Below are 17,317 nucleotides of genomic sequence, written 5' to 3'. Positions count from 1 at the left end.
AAAGTCTCCTGATTTTGTGTCCAATAACAGCAAGTAAATCCCATACTCAAGGCAACATCTATTCCATTAAATTTCCGACATTACCCGCACCTTTGCAGAAAAAGGCTGTTGAATAATGTTTTCCCGTAAGAGATCTATCGATTCATTCAAACAGCGATGGAAATGGCAAATAACTCAAACGCGCCGGGAATATAAAAAACGACAGAACTCACAATGCGATACAAACAAATTCCAGCAATTGAAAGGAAACTAACTGGCAGCAATGATAGGGCTAATTTGTATGAGAGAAAGAATGTGCCGTGGTTCCCTTCACAAAAGATATCAGGGGAACGGAAAGTCGCCTTTAGACGAGAGGCTAAATAAATCTTTGATCGGAGAATAATGGCGGCTTGTAACAATACCCAGTACTCTTCACCCTGTTGCCACCGGAGTCCATTGTACTTTCCAAGGATAAATAAGGAGTCAGAAACATACGGAGGCCTCGGTGCTCTGCATTCTACTCCTAGTAACATGTGTTAGGCTAAAGGAGGCCAACACCAGCAGACATTGGTGTTATTCACGGGGCACCTGGTTGGCTAATTCCCAAACTGGCAGATCACACAGATAACCAATTAGCATCTGTCTGTTTACTTAGCCATCTGAAAATGACATGGAGCTGCTGACCAACAGCATCATTTGAACTGAAGAAGACACTCGGATGACTGGTGAAACGTTTTCAAGAAAGTCCAGTTGTTTTAGACTTAATTCTACTAGATACTGAATATCATGGCCTGGATGAATGAGAACCTTCATAGACAACAGCATCATTTGTTTATCTGTGCAATAATCCATAGAACCTACTCTGAGATTTGCCTGCAATATACTGATGAAAGCTAATTGCTGATTGGTTCTTATGGGTTACTGCTCAGCGGCAAATCCCCCTAGTGTTGGTATGTAAGACCAGAAGAGACACCTAGGGGCTGATTTACTAATCCACGAATCCGAATCCTGAATGGGAAAAATGATTTTTTCCATCGCCGTCGCGACTTTTTCGTGAATTGTCGCGACTTTTTCGTATTGAGCGCTAGTAAACGGCGGGCAAACCTTTCCGAATTTTTTGCGACGGCTACGAAAAAATCGCGACAATTCGTGCAAGTCGTAACGGCTACGAAAAAGTCGCGACAATTTACGAAAAAGTCGCGACGGTGACGAAAAAAAACGCAAAGTACCGATCATTACAAAAAAAAATGCATTCGGACGCTTTCGATCCGTTCGTGAATTAGTAAATCGGCCCCCTAGAGATCATACTATCATTTATAGAGAATGACTAGAATCTGGGGGTATCATATGCAGTATGGCTGAAAGTGGCCAAACCAGTCCCTATGCAATCAATCTCGTGACTATTTTAACAAAATCAAACATCCAAAGGACTTAAATGGAAACTCAAAATGTGTTAAAGAGCCCCAATCAACCCAGAAATCCCTAATATACCCTAATATCACTATAAACTATCCCTTCAAAAAGTATGAATAAATAAAATCCAGCTGCAAAACAGTTTTTCTACATCATTTGAAATCCAGGCAGGGGAGGAGGGACTAAAACACAGATGTTACAAATTGTAATAACATCTCCGCAGCTTACAGACAGCATGAAGGAACTACATATCCCACAATGCATTGCAGTTTGATGTTCCTTCCTTAATGATATCACGTATGCAGGGAATTGTGGGATTGGTAGGCTGAGGACATTCGACTACTAGAGTTGCCACATTTCCTGGCAGGGGGTGGGTGGTAACATCACAGGGGGCTGGGTAGGGTTGGACAGTGATATCACAGGGGCGGGGGCAGACAGGTGACATCATGGCTATGACATGGTGATTGGCTGATCGGTGTGTAAATCTCCAAACCAGGGTATGTGGGTCAAAACTGGACAGGTGGCAACCCTATTGACTACTGTTACATTTCTCAGTCAGTCAGATCAGAAGGAGAACATGGGGCCAGGCAATTGTACTTTCTGCAATGGAAAAGGCCACCTCAGGGCGGCAAGGGTCCCTGGAATGCCCCAGTGAGAAATCATAAACAAATTAAACTCAACATCTGTATTATATAAACCTTAGAGAAAGATAGGACTCACCCCTGCAGAGCCTTCTCACCAAACCAGTCACCCTTCCCTAAAGTGCGAAGAAATATTGGATCCTCACCAGGAGAATCTTCTCGGGTGACATTTACCTACGAGGAAAAATGAATAGAGTTCATATAAATGTGTTAATGCCAATACAAAATACATTAGTCTGGATTTACTACCAAGGAAGAGAATATAACATTGCTCATAGGGTGACCAGTAAATCAGATACCCCAATATTGAAGATATGCCGTGTCCTACCCATACAGCTACATTCAGATATATAGCTATGTGCTAAGCCTTGGATTATTCAGAACTTTTCTTCTGATTTCTCAGAAGTTAACACGACCTCTACATGAAAATTTTAAGCCCTTTTTTCTTGGCCTTCTAGACCGTTCTTTGATGGTTCTTTGATGAAGCTTAGCTAGCTTCACTTCTATGGAGACCCCAAAGGAGAACCCCTGGTTTTTAAAAGAAATAAACACCACAACAAAGCGCTCTATGCCTGATAGGGTCAGTGATGGACGACAAACAGAAAAAATATGAGACTAGTTCGTTGGGTTGTCACATTTTACTGTCTATAATACTGGCCTTTGTGTTAAGGGGTGGGCTCTGATGGCTTTTTGGGGGTGGGGCCATGATGTAAGGGTGGGGAAATGGGTGGGGGAAAGATGGATGTGGCCAGGAAATGGGCAGGGTTATAGGTAAAACAGAGGGTGAGCTGTGGTCAGGGTCGGACTGGGGAAAATACCCGGTGGGCCCCGACACTAGTGGGCCCCAAAGCTAGTGGGCCCCGGGGGGCGGAGACCCAACCCTTGTCAGCGCTCCCCCAACTGTCCATTCCTCCCAGACGCAAACAACTTTTGCTTGCTTAGGGGAGGACTTTGGGTGGGGGATAAGGGAGGTTCTGCCGGGGGGAGGTGTTGTTAGGGGGGGGCACAACCAGGTGGGGGCACCTGCAGGGCCCCTGGGGGGCAGCCCCGGTGGGCCCTGCATCCCCCAGTCCGACTCTACCTGTGGTTATAAAGGGTGATCAGCAGTGGAGAGCATCAGGCAAGGGAAGGGTTTATAAGGCAAGTACATTGCTGGTAAATTTTTATCACCAATTCCGGTCCTAGCTAGTAATTTGCCAGTAACGCTAGTCAAACACCAGCCAGATGGCAACAATACTAGTTTGTAAATTAATATTTTAATCAGTTATCTTTCTGTTTAGATCCTCTCATATTCATTGTGAAATCTGTCTTTCAAACCAGTACTTGGTTACTAGGGTGACTGGGGCCATAGATATACAAGTTACAAGTATTCAAGGGCAAAGAATAACCGGTAGCCAAACTACACTTCTAAATACCCATGTATTTTCCCCTTCGCCCAAGGTAGTTGTTCTTTTAATTGAAACACTAAAGGGAAAACACAATCGGCACGGCATTCCCCAAGTACGTTATTATCATTTTTATATTGTGAAACTTACCTTCCCTTTGCTGATGATGAAGAAAGTGTCCCCTCGAGCCCCTTGCCTGATTATGTAGTCTCCGCTCTCATAGTGAGTCTGTAAAGAGAAAAAAAAAGAGAAAAAAGTAGAATAAAGAAAGCTGGAACGATCTCATTATCATGGTTTGACTGGCAGCCTGGCATCTCTGGCAGGAAACCTTGGGGATGCGCTACATCTGAACCGCTGCACTCTATCTAGGCTTGGCACGCGCCACGGGATACACAAATTCATCAGCCGACTGAGCTTAGGCAGGGTAAATACCATAAAACTCCCCACAACGCAAAGTCTAAGGGCCCACGGCAAAGATCTGTTCCGGCTGCAATTTACTGCACAACTTCTGAATTCTAAAGACAAAGTATAGACATTAGTGTGAAGCTCTCCTTCAGGGTGGGAAAGGGAGTAAATAAAAAGCTAAATTCGGAGACAATTTTTCTTTAACCCGTTGGTAGACAGATGTAGAAATGCAACTCTTGTAGTAATTAGTTTGGGTTCTAGGGTTATCGATGGAGAACATTTTTGGTTTGAAGGAGGGCTACCAACAGGGCCCTATGTAATATGGCAGTTTCTGGGTGGAAGTCCAACCCACTGTAGGACACTGGTGGGTAAATCCAGAGGCAGAGCTGATAGGGAAGGAGATACCCCTCTGCTGTGCCTGAGTACTGGCAAGTATAGTGTAGGCCAGTGATCCCCTATCTAGGCTTGGCACGCGCCACGGGATACACAAATTCATCAGCCGACTGAGCATAGGCAGGATAAATACCATAAAACTCTCCACAATGCAAAGTCTAAGGGCCCACGGCAAAGATCTGTTCCGGCTGCAATTTACTGCACAACTTCTGAATTCTAAAGACAAAGTATAGACATTAGTGCGAAGCTCTCCTTCAGGGTGGGAAAGGGAGTAAATAAAAGCTAAATTCGGAGAGGATTTTTCTTTAACCCGTTGGTAGACAGATGTAGAAATGCACCTCTTGTAGTAATTAGTTTGGGTTCTAGGGTTATCGATGGAGAACATTTTTGGTTTGAAGGAGGGCTACCAACAGGGCCCTGTATAATATGTATATATATGTATATAAGTCCAACCCACTGTAGGTAAATCCAGAGGCAGAGCTGAAGGGGAAGGAGATACCCCTCTGCTATGGCAGGTATAGTGTAGGCCGGTGATCCCCAACCAGTGACTCAGGGGAAACATGTTGCCACCAAGCCCCTTGGATGTTGCTCCCATTGGCCTCAAAGTAGGTGCTGATTTTTTAATTTCTTGATGAAATAAAGACCAAGTCTGCTGCCCAACAGAGCCTCCTACAAGCTGCCAGTCCACAGAAGGACTACCAAAAAGCTAATCACAGACCTGTGGCTCACTGGTAAAAAAAAAAGTTTGGGGACCCCTGGTGTAGATGCTGGCTGCCAATAGTAGGATTTTCATTGGTAGACTAATATTTTTGATACTAACATGGTGGACAGTTGACTTTTGAACTGATAAACTTGGGCACAACTAAATAGGTCAAGTGTTATGCCTTTGACCCCCATGAACCCCACACTGAAGTCATGTAAACCCCCAAACAAAAAGGGGACCCTCTGTTTGAATCAGTAGAAGGCCCATGAGTAACTTATTGCCTTCCACTGGTAGTTGAACTATAGTAGATTATATTGGATGTGCGAGCTCCTACAGTAGCACAAAAGTAACACCATAGGAGGGCAACTCACGGCCTTATAGAACCCTATCAGCCCCAACTTGATCCAGTGAGGAGCAAGGGACTGGAAGTACTGGAGGGGCGATGGTTGGGGAATCCATGGACTATTAGCGGGGTTGTTCACATTTGAATTAATTTTTAGTATGATGTAGAGAGCAGTGTTGGACTGGGCCGCTGGGGCACCGGGAAAAACCTGGTGGGCTCCGGCGGCCCATAGCCGATCCCCCCCAGGGCGCTCCCGCAATCTGCCGTCTCCCTCCCCAGACGCGCCACAGGTAAGTTTCTTTTAGGAGCGCTCGGGGCAGGAGGTCGGAGAGTGTTGGGGGCCATTGGGGGGTGCAGGGGCCCCTGAGGCAGAAGCCCCGGTGGGCCCGGCACCCTCCAGTCCGACCCTGGTAGAGAGTAATATTCTGAGACAATTTGCAATTTTTATTGTTTATTATTTGGGGGTTTTGAGTTATTTAGCTTTTTGTTTAGCAGCTCTCCAGTTTGGAATTTCAGCAGCAAACTGGTTGCTAGAGTCCAATTTAACCTAGCAACCAGGCAGTGGATTGAAAGAGAGACAGGAATATAAACAAAGCAGGGCCTAAATAGGAAGATACGTAACAGAAAGTATTCATAACAATACAACTGTAGCCTCACAGAGCAATAGTTTTTGGCTGCCTGGGTCAGTGACCCCCATTTGAAAGCTGGAAAGAGGCAGAAGAGAAAGGCAAATGACTCAAAACTATAACAAATAAAAATTGAAGACTGCATTAACCTTTTCCCTGCCACAGACACCCGCAGTCCTTTCCAGCACATTAACTACTCAGCTTTCAATAGGTCAAACCCTTCATAAAATCCATAGACCGTGGTGCATGGGGCTTAATCTGCTAATTTCCCATTAATGGCCTCATTTTACGGTTATCGCTGCTATTGAGCGCATGTTTTTGCTGGTTGACACAATTGATCTGTTTACTCCGTTCCGAGAAGCCTAAGCTCGGCTGTGACTGCACTTGACGATAAATAGAATGATAAACAGAAAAGTAAATATAAATATATATATATACATATATATATACCTTTTTTCTACATGTTCAATCTGCAACAGAACTGTATGATTGCACATTTAACCATTAAATAAACCCAATAGGGCTGTTCTGCCCCCAATAAGGGGTAATTATATCTTAGTTGGGATCAAGTACAGGTACTGTTTTATTATTACAGAGAAAAGGGAATCATTTAACCATGAAATAAACCCAATAGGGCTGTTCTGCCCCCAATAAGGGGTAATTAAATCTTAGTTGGGATCAAGTACAGGTACTGTTTTATTATTACAGAGAAAAGGGAATCATTTAACCATTAAATAAACCCAATAGGGCTGTTCTGCCCCAATAAGGGGTAATTATATCTTAGTTGGGATCAAGTACAGGTACTGTTTTATTATTACAGAGAAAAGGGAATCATTTAACCATGAAATAAACCCAATAGGGCTGTTCTGCCCCCAATAAGGGGTAATTATATCTTAGTTGGGATCAAGTACAGGTACTGTTTTATTATTACAGAGAAAAGGGAATCATTTAACCATGAAATAAACCCAATAGGGCTGTTCTGCCCCCAATAAGGGGTAATTATATCTTAGTTGGGATCAAGTACAGGTACTGTTTTATTATTACATATTTATATAAATAAATACATATATATATATATATATATATATATATATATATAAAAGAATGTTCTCTGCAAACATGAAGCTTTAATCTCTACTGCATATTTAAGGCAATTTATATATATAATATAAATCAAAGCAATTGCCGGCCCTCACTGTGTATATAATACTGTATATAATGTATATAATACCAGATGTAAAAATATATATATGTACCATTATCTGAGAAACGACTTAGAGAGAGACTTGGAGAGGGAATTTACAAGCAGAATGATATAAATGAAGTTTATAGTTTATAGATCTCTGTGCTCCAAGGAAATTCTGAGCACTTTTCTCCCCTTCCACAACCAAATCAGAGAAAGAAAAGTGATTTTGTGGCAGAATTTATGCTGATATCTCCCGGGCAAATGCTGAAATAAGCACAGTAAGTAGATGTGGGGTGGAATCCATAAGAGCGGCTGCCAGCCACGGGCACTGCCACGGGATCAGGGCACCCGCTGGGCATGGACTAGGAACCTTATAGTTTTATTTGCTTTATATGCGCGGCACAGAGGGGCTTCATTCTCTGTATTCTGGAATACAAACATAATACTCTGCGCTCTGCCTTCTGTGCTCAGTAGAGCGTCATAAATATACAGAGTTCTATGTTGGAGATAAAGGATTTCACATTTCATCTAAGAATTGTCAGGGCAGCGTTACAGTGATAGTTCAACTTCACAAAAAGTATTAGAGCTCATTTATTAAAAGGAGGGCAGGGTGCTAACTGCCATAGGTGGTGCCCTTAGGCACAGGTAATTATGTTCCAAAGAGTGTGCAAAAACCTGCACCTTGCCTACACAGCACTCATTGGATTGTCCCTTTTGGTGCCGTCCCCACAGCTGGACGGTAAGCTAATTTTAAAAAGGTTTGTTCATCTGTCTGAGAGATACCTTAAAACTATGGCAGCATAGGGATTCCCCTGTACTAAGCACAATTCAGCAGGAACAGCCCCCTAAGTTTGCTCATAGCCTGTACAGAGAGATACCATAAAACTATGGCACATAGGGATTCCCCTGTACTAAGCACAATTCAGCAGGAACAGCCCCCTAAATTTGCTCATAGCCTGTACAGAGAGATACCATAAAACTATGGCACATAGGGATTCCCCTGTACTAAGCACAATTCAGCAGGAACAGCCCCCTAAGTTTGCTCATAGCCTGTACAGAGAGATACCCAGGCCCGGATTTGTAGGGAGGGCCCAAAGGCCCAGGCCTAGGGCGGCACAAATTGGGGGGGGCGGCATGCCGCCCTGCCGCACCAAAACATTAAAGTTTTTTTCGCATATGGAGCAATGGGAACCTCTCCCCCACTGCTCCGTATGCGATTGTAAAGACCGGCGCATGCGCGATCATGAGAGGGGGTGCATGCGCGGGGGGAGAGGGGGTGCGCACACGCCATTCACGCATGCGTGCGGGGGGGGGGGGGCGGCGGGTGACGGGCGGCCTTGGGGCTCCTGTGTTACAAATCCGGCCCTGGAGATACCATAAAACTATGGCAGCATAGGGATTCCCCTGTACTAAGCACAATTCAGCAGGAACAGCCCCCTAAGTTTGCCCATAGCCTGTACAGAGAGATACCATAAAACTATGGCAGCATAGGGATTCCCCTGTACTAAACACAATTCAGCAGGAACAGCCCCCTAAGTTTGTTCATAGCCTGTACAGAGAGATACCATAAAACTATGGCAGCATAGGGATTCCCCTGTACTAAGCACAATTCAGCAGGAACAGCCCCCTAAGTTTGCTCATAGCCTGTACAGAGAGATACCATAAAACTATGGCAGCATAGGGATTCCCCTGTACTAAGCACAATTCAGCAGGAACAGCCCCCTAAGTTTGCTCATAGCCTGTACAGAGAGATACCATAAAACTATGGCAGCATAGGGATTCCCCTGTACTAAGCACAATTCAGCAGGAACAGCCCCCTAAGTTTGCTCATAGCCTGTACAGAGAGATACCATAAAACTATGGCACATAGGGATTCCCCTGTACTAAGCACAATTCAGCAGGAACAGCCCTCTAAGTTTGTTCATAGCCTGTACAGAGAGAGATAAAGGAAACACTAAAGAAACCTCTAATGAGCAATGTAATCCCTTTCCTTAAGGCAATGGGAACACAAGGAGAGTAAATGAAAGCTCTTTCTGACCTGAACTTATTATTATATAATATATTTGATGAAATTTGCTCTGTAACAGACACTTCCATGTCGGATAATTCCAGAAAGCAATAAACCCCCTGACTGCACCTTCCCTGAGCGCTTCACCTCCTGAGGGACGGAGGCCTCCCATAAACATGTCACTCTATTAGATGTGCGGCGCGTACGAGAAATAACATTTATTCGCTCAGATCTGGGGAACGCAGGAAGGTTTGGCCATTCAATCTCATTCCCTCGCTCCCAATAAACATCGGGCCCAAACATATTTATTTTCCTGACGTTTGCACGGCCGGTCACACAAGTTAAACGCAAGTTTGGGGTTTGGTCGCCGTCCAAGCAAAACACCAGCAGAGCCAAGTACAAATTGCAAAGCAGAGAACAAATAGCTGTGATACTGTATCTTAAATATTTTCCTCTTTCACATCTTTCATCCGGATGAGTCGGCTGGAAGCAATGTGGGCAAGTTGTTAATGTTCTGTCTCGACTTCCCCCCCCCCCCCAAACAAATTTCAAGTTCGTGTTTTGGAACAATTTGCCTTTGCCACAATTTACACAAAAAAATATGAACCCAAAAATGAAGCTGCCCCTAGGTGTCAGTGTTGAGCAGTTTCATACCAGTCCCCATGTGGGAGAGCCATAGAGGGGTCATTTACCAAATGATTTGCCCACTTTGAGAATGAGTATATAAATTAAATCTTGAGTGGAAAGGAATAGGTTAATAGAGTTGCCAGCTTTTTTTGTCACTAATAACGGCCTTCGGGTTGGGGGGCTGGGACATGACAGCATTTGGGGCGGGACTATGTGTAAGGCAGTGAACCCCAACCAGTGGCTCGGGGGCAACATGTTGCTCCCCAACCCCTTGGATGTTGCTCCCAGTGGGCCTAAACCAGGTAATTATTTTTAAAATTCCTGACTTGGGGGCAAGTTTTGGTTAATGAAAACAAGATTTCCTACCAAATAAAGCCCCTGTAAGCTGATAGGGTGCATAGAGGCCCCTAATAGCCAATCACAGCCCTTACTTGGCTCCTCCATGAACTTTTATGGTGCTTGTGTTGCTCCCCAAGTCTTTTTATGTTTGACTGTGGCTCATGAGTAAGAAAGGTTGGGGATCCCTGGTGTAAGGGTTGGGGAAATGGGCAGGGAAAATGGGTGGACTGGGTGGGGTTATAGGTGGTCCCATGGTTAAAGGGTGATCCGCATCAGAGAGGCTCAGGGAAAGGAGGAATTTATAGGCCATTACGGATTTATTGGTAAATTTATCAGTAAATTAGTAGTACAGGTATGGGATCTCTTATCCGGAAACCCATTATCCAGAAAGCTCCGAATTACAGAAAGCCTGTCTCCCATAGACCATTTTAATCAAATAATTCAGAATTTTATAACTGATTTCCTTTGTAGTAATAAAACAGTACCTTGTAATTGATCCAACTAAGATATAATTACCCCTTATTGGGGGCAGAACAGTCCTATTGGGTTTATTTCATGGTTAAATGATTCCCTTTTCTCTGTAATAATAAAACAGTACCTGTACTTGATCCCAACCAAGATATAATTACCCCTTATTGGGGGCAGAACAGTCCTATTGGGTTTATTTCATGGTTAAATGATTCCCTTTTCTCTGTAATAATAAAACAGTACCTGTACTTGATCCCAAATAAGATATAATTACCCCTTATTGGGGCAGAACAGCCCTATTGGGTTTATTTCATGGTTAAATGATTCCCTTTTCTCTGTAATAATAAAACAGTACCTGTACTTGATCCCAAATAAGATATAATTACCCCTTATTGGGGCAGAACAGCCCTATTGGGTTTATTTAATGGTTAAATGATTCCCTTTTCTCTGTAATAATAAAACAGTACCTGTACTTGATCCAAACTAAGATATAATTACCCCTTATTGGGGGCAGAACGGAAAAGACCCCTTATCCGGAATACCCTTGGTCCCGAGCATTCTACACAACGGGTCCTATACCTGTACTGGTGATTTACCAGATAATCAAATACCAGACAGGAGGAAATCCTAGGTCCTAGTACCCTCCTGCCCCCTGTCTGTCCTGTTCAGACGCACAAGCACAGGCTGCAGAGCACATCGCTGTTGGCTAAAGGTAGATATATATTTAATAGGGTCACTAGCTCAGACCCAGGACGCAACTTTTATAGTACTAGGGGCAAAACAGCGCTCGCCATAGTGCTCATCCTAAAAGAACTTGGCTCCAGGGGTCTCGCTATGCTTTTCATCTAGTGCCGGATTTAAATGGCAGAGTATGGTGCCAGAGGTCCCCATAAGCCAGGGGGTAAGTGCAAGGCTCTGTCTGAATAATACACAAGTTAGGGGGCAGATAGTGGGGTGGGCATGGGGATGCCTCCATACTCCCCTTATGAATTCAGCAAAGCCAAACACATGTAGCATTGTATTAAATGGAGAAAACACTGGTCTCTCCGCCCCGTTTTGCCATAATACATAATAATACATTTTGCCATAATACAGGGAGACCTAGCACTATCTGGTTTGGGTGTTCTTAATGGCAAACAAGCTAGGGATATACCAGGGATCACCTATTTGCTTCCTGACCCCTGTCCCTCCCAAACGCACATTTAATGGGGGCAAATACATTGCATTTTGAGCTTTTTCACTTTTTTTGCACCCCATTTCTGTACCAATCCACACACTGTGATTAACCAAGGCAAGCATTCAGTTGTTCACCTTTGAGTTAACGTTTAATATGATGTAGAGAGTAATATTCTGAGACAATTTGCAATTGGTCTTCATTTTCTATTACTTGTAGTTTTTAAATTATTTTCGTTTTTGTTCAGCAGCTCTGCAGTTTGGCGTTCCAGCAGCTTATTGGTTGCTAGGATCTAAATTACCTTGGCAACCAGGGAGTGGTTTGAATGAAAGACTGATATATGAATAGGAGAGGACTTGAATAGAAAAATAAGTAATACAAAGTAACAATAACGATAACATTGTAGCCTCACAGGGCAATAGTTGTTTTGGCTGCCGGGGTCAGTGACCCCCTATTTGAAAGCTGCAAAGAGTTAGTTATTCAAAAACTATAAATAATGAAGACCAATTGAAAAGTTGCTTAGAATGGGTCATTCTAATCCCATATGAGAGCTGTCTGCGTAGATATCATATTATGAACTTCCCATAAACCCCTCTCAGCATCTGGAACACACAGCAGCCCCTTTGAACCGTGAGTTCCCCGGGCGACAGTTAAGCTTTGTAATAAGCGGCGCTTTAGCGCCAGATGTCCCGCTGAGTCAGTAAGTGAGGTGAGTTTCCTCCCTAAAATATTTGTCTTTGCCCCGGCCGGGTCTCCAGTTTGTGTCTCGTTAATCTCATAAGAACATAAGGATTGCATTCACAGCAGAGGATCTAAAGGGATAGAAATGCCTGCCGTTCTGGGCTCGCCAGGTATTAGGTAACGGAGCCCAGACCCAAAATATACACCAGAACCTTCAGCTGGAGGAAAATATTATTTTAGCTGTGAATCATATTTTCAAAGGCAATTCTATCATATTTACAGTATATATATCTACTATATACTATATATATATATATGTTTTATTAATTTGTTTTTTCAATATTATATAAACGTATTTGGTTTTTATTTTCTATTATATTATATAAACTTGAGCTTTTTGCAGTATACATCAGTTAAAAAATATGCAGCCTTTTCATGATTTCTAATGTAATAATCTGGTTTGGAACAGTTCCGTAAGCCCCACCCCCTGTTCCCTAAGCCCCACCCCCTGTTCCCCTGCTGATCTGGCTGGCTACTTTGTGACTCAAATAAAATAAACAGTAGTCGCCTGTCCTCAGCCTGCCTTCAGCCTGCCTCCTCCCAATCCCACAATCCTCTGCACACAAAAATGTTAACATCAGTGTTTTAGTCCCTCCTCCCCTGCCAGAATTTCAAAGAGAAGAACAGTTTTGCAGTTTTCAGCATATAAAAATGGTATTTATTCCTACTTTTTGAAGGAACAGATTACAGCGATAGGTATATTAGGGGTTTCTGTGTTGCGTGGGGCTCTTTTTGGTTTTGGTTCAGAAGCCCCTTTGATTCAGCAATGCAACCTGTGCAGAACCCCCCGCTTCCATTCTACTTTATTTCCCTCATTTACTCAAGCGCTTCCTATAATTGGTGCAGATACAAAATAAAAAGGATATCATATTTGATTTGATCCTCTGAGTCCAATCAAGCATTGCTAATAAAGGAGCTGCTCCTCTATACAGTATTTTGCTATAGAAGTGCAGCCATAGCACCGATATCCCTCCTCCCCTAATTAAGGATACAGATGCCGGGGCTACAGCGAGAGACAGTGCAAAGTTGGATCCATAAAAGGAGCCGTCATTTAATGATAACATTTATATTTAACTGGGGTGTCGCGGGAAGGCGGGGGGGGGCAGATCTGTTTGAAGTTACCGACTCAGGATGTCTCCATCCTCCGATGATGGATGATCAAAAGGCAGAGACGGATAAATATTGCAAAGCTCAAATTATGGGGAATGTATCTGCGTGACTCCTGTGACTCAGCTACAGAGGGACGATTGCAGAGCAACTAGGGAATTGGTACAGCAGCCCTGTAACAGTAATGGCCAATTATTATCCAGCCCTGTACAGAAATTATCTATCTTTCCCATCAGCCCCTGCCCCAGTGGAGCTTACAATTTAAGCAGGGCCCAATCAAAATGGCACTGATGGAAGTGACGTCATGATGTGCCATGGCCACGGTCAGATTGGGCGGTGGGACACTTATAAAAAACCCTTGTAGGCTCCACTGACCCAGATCCGATCTATGGCCGGTGCTCCTATGATTGCACCTAGTTACTGTATATACTCAAGTATAAGCCTAGTTTTTCAGAACCCAAAATGTGCTGAAAAAGTCACCCTCGGCTTATACTCGAGTTGGGTGCCATGGGTCCCTCCAAACTAGCACCCTCTGTCCTTTGTGTGCAAATTAGGCCACCCGCAACCAGACCCTCCAGTTCCCTGGTCCGCTCCCAAATTCATCTTCACCTACCATCCTCACCTGTCCCATTCTGCACTAGACATTGCAATTTATATTCTATATAATCTATATATATAGTTTTGAAGGATTTTAACTCTTTGTGTTTTAGCTTGGTTGCTGTGTGAGCTAAGGGGTAGTACTCTTAAGGTATCATTGTTGATACCATGAAGTTTTTGTTTGTTCTCCACTTACAGAGCTAGTTTACTGTTTTTCTTTGAAATAAATATTTAAAAACCTATGCCCCACTGATGCCTTATTTAATGTAGTTTTATTGGTATTTATTTTGATTGAAACTTAGCAGTAGCTGCTGCATTTCCCACCCTAGGCTTATACTCGAGTCAATAAGTTTTTCCAGTTTTCTTAGGTAAAATTAGGTACCTCGGCTTATATTCGGATCGGCTTATACTCGAGTATATACAGTAAGTATTCGATATGCACGCTCACAGGGAGGGGCAGGGGTATGTGTGGGCAGTGGGGGCTCCCCCCCCCCCCCCCCGGCACTGGCCCTCAAGAGTGAATATGGTATCAGGAGAAGTGAAGAGCGAATTTTTGGCAGGCGTGGAATCTGGCAATGGCAAAACAGCTGCAAAAATTTGCTAATTTTTTCTCCCTTCCGCAAATTTATCGGCACAGCGAAAAGGGACAGATTCGCTCATCGCTAATCAGGAGCCAATGAACCTGCCAGCATGTATTTGGAATGTGAGAGGAAAATGGAGAACCCTGAGGGAACCCAACCACGGGGGGGTAGGTATAGAAACTCCTTGGAGATACTTCCCTGGCTTGAATGGAATGAATCACCCTATGGTCCAAGATTTTAAAGGCAAACTCCCCATATGTCCCCATAAGAGCAATCACAGTGTTTCTAGCAACTGCACCACCGTTGCATAACCAGTAGATGGCGCTGTTCTCAGCCAATATCCACAAATGTTTCTTCCCCATTCCCCAGGATATGCAATATTATGTGTTATTTCCCAGCAGAGCACAAGGGTCAAGCTGCAATATGTAAACATGTGCCCTGACCTTCAGGTGCGCAGAGGATGATAAGAAAATATATTAAAAGCCCCCTCAGTTCTCTGCGCGATACAGAAACCGGCAGTATGAACTGTGTGAACTCCATCACCTGATGATAGCACCAGTGTGTAAAGATGTCAGCTCCCAGCGCAGCGCTGCTACTGACATAGCGGAGCTCTCAGAATGGAAATAAAGCCTATCATCGGCCATATAGAAATCTCCCAGCAATTGTAGCACTCTGAACCCCCGGCACAGAGGTGGCAGTTAGAAGCCTTTCAGGGCTGTAATAGGAATGTGCAAGGGATATCTGAGCTAGGGAAGAAATAGCTTTGTATAAGGAACGCACAGGAGAAACCGTTTAGGGCTCCAAAGTGCTGTATTTAATTGTGCAGTGTTTGACACGGCGACTCGCATAAAGTAGCGTTATTCTTAGTGGTACCAATGTGCCATTTTGACACAGAGCAGCAGAATTAATATCCCATCATCAGTGCAACTGGATCCATTTCACTTTGAAGTTCACGCAATTGGCACTGTATTTATTTTGTTATGTGTTCTGGGGTATTATACATGGAATTGGCACTATTTATCCTGCTGTGTGTTCTGGGGTATTATACATGGAATTGGCACTGTATTTATCCTGCTGTGTGTTCTGGGGTATTATACATGGAATTGGCACTGTATTTATCCTGCTGTGGGTTCTGGGGTATTATACATGGAATTGGCACTGTATTTATCCTGCTGTGGGTTCTGGGGTATTATACATGGAATTGGCACTGTATTTATCCTGCTGTGTGTTCTGGGGTATTATACATGGAATTGGCACTGTATTTATCCTGCTGTGGGTTCTGGAGTATTATACATGGAATTGGCACTATATTTATCCTGCTGTGTGTTCTGGGGTATTATACATGGAATTGGCACTGTATTTATCCTGCTGTGGGTTCTGGGGTATTATACATGGAATTGGCACTGTATTTATCCTGCTGTGGGTTCTGGGGTATTATACATGGAATTGGCACTGTATTTATCCTGCTGTGGGTTCTGGGGTATTATACATGGAATTGGCACTGTATTTATCCTGCTGTGTGTTCTGGGGCATTATACATGGAATTGGCACTGTATTTAGCCCGCTGTGGGTTCTGGGGTATTATACATGGACTTGGCACTGTATTTATCCTGCTGTGGGTTCTGGGGTATTATACATGGAATTGGCACTGTATTTATCCTGCTGTGGGTTCTGGGGTATTATACATGGAATTGGCACTGTATTTATCCTGCTGTGGGTTCTGGGGTATTATACATGGAATTGGCACTGTATTTATCCTGCTGTGGGTTCTGGGGTATTATACATGGAATTGGCACTGTATTTATCCTGCTGTGGGTTCTGGGGTATTATACATGGAATTGGCACTGTATTTATCCTGCTGTGGGTTCTGGGGTATTATACATGGAATTGGCACTGTATTTATCCTGCTGTGGGTTCTGGGGTATTATACATGGAATTGGCACTGTATTTATCCTGCTGTGTGTTCTGGGGTATTATACATGGAATTGGCACTGTATTTATCCTGCTGTGTGTTCTGGGGTATTATACATGGAACTGACACTATAGTCATACTGCTATCATGTGTTTTGGGGCATTAGATTATATATGAAACTGACCCAATCATCATCCCCAGGTTATGTTCCATAGGCAGGCCTGAAACAATATAAAATCTGATTCTACATATACAAACACTTGCCACTGGCAGGTAGAAGCCCATTGCACTCAGGCTATGGCCAGTACAATACTAATTGATGTCTTAATATACAGTCATTGTTACAGATAATAATAGTGTCTCTAACTTTGGATTTTCATCCATGGAATCTCTGCCTTTGTTTTATATAACCCTGGGGCCCATGTGCAGCTGGTTTATTAATTATACATTAGTCATCCTCATAAACACAGATAATTAGCCCTGAGTGTGTCACATACACACAGACAGAGACACACACAGACACATACATACACACAGACACACGCACACACACAGACACATACACACAGACACACGCAACACAGACAGACACATACAGACACACACACACAGACACATAGACGCAGACACACGCACACAGACACACGCAACACAGACAGACACATACAGAGACACACACACAGACACAT

The 17,317-nt window shown here is 43.6% G+C and overlaps 1 protein-coding gene across 2 annotated transcripts in view; it reads right to left on the bottom strand.

The window, feature by feature from the left end:
• prkg1 (protein kinase cGMP-dependent 1) overlaps positions 1-17,317 on the bottom strand; it is a 467,630-nt gene that overhangs the window by 92,730 nt on the left and 357,583 nt on the right. For both annotated transcript variants that reach the window (XM_004915798.4, XM_002935428.5), the window contains exons 6-7: positions 3,569-3,646; positions 2,113-2,207 (exon numbers count right to left, since the gene is read on the bottom strand). In XM_004915798.4, coding sequence (XP_004915855.1) covers positions 2,113-2,207; positions 3,569-3,646 — 173 coding nt within the window. The remainder of the gene's footprint in view (positions 1-2,112; positions 2,208-3,568; positions 3,647-17,317) is intronic.

Source organism: Xenopus tropicalis, chromosome 7, assembly GCF_000004195.4.
Source record: "Xenopus tropicalis strain Nigerian chromosome 7, UCB_Xtro_10.0, whole genome shotgun sequence".
NCBI classification, from domain to species: domain Eukaryota; kingdom Metazoa; phylum Chordata; class Amphibia; order Anura; family Pipidae; genus Xenopus; species Xenopus tropicalis.
Note: the sequence above shows the minus strand (reverse complement) of the source record. Positions and strands in the feature narration are given on the sequence as shown.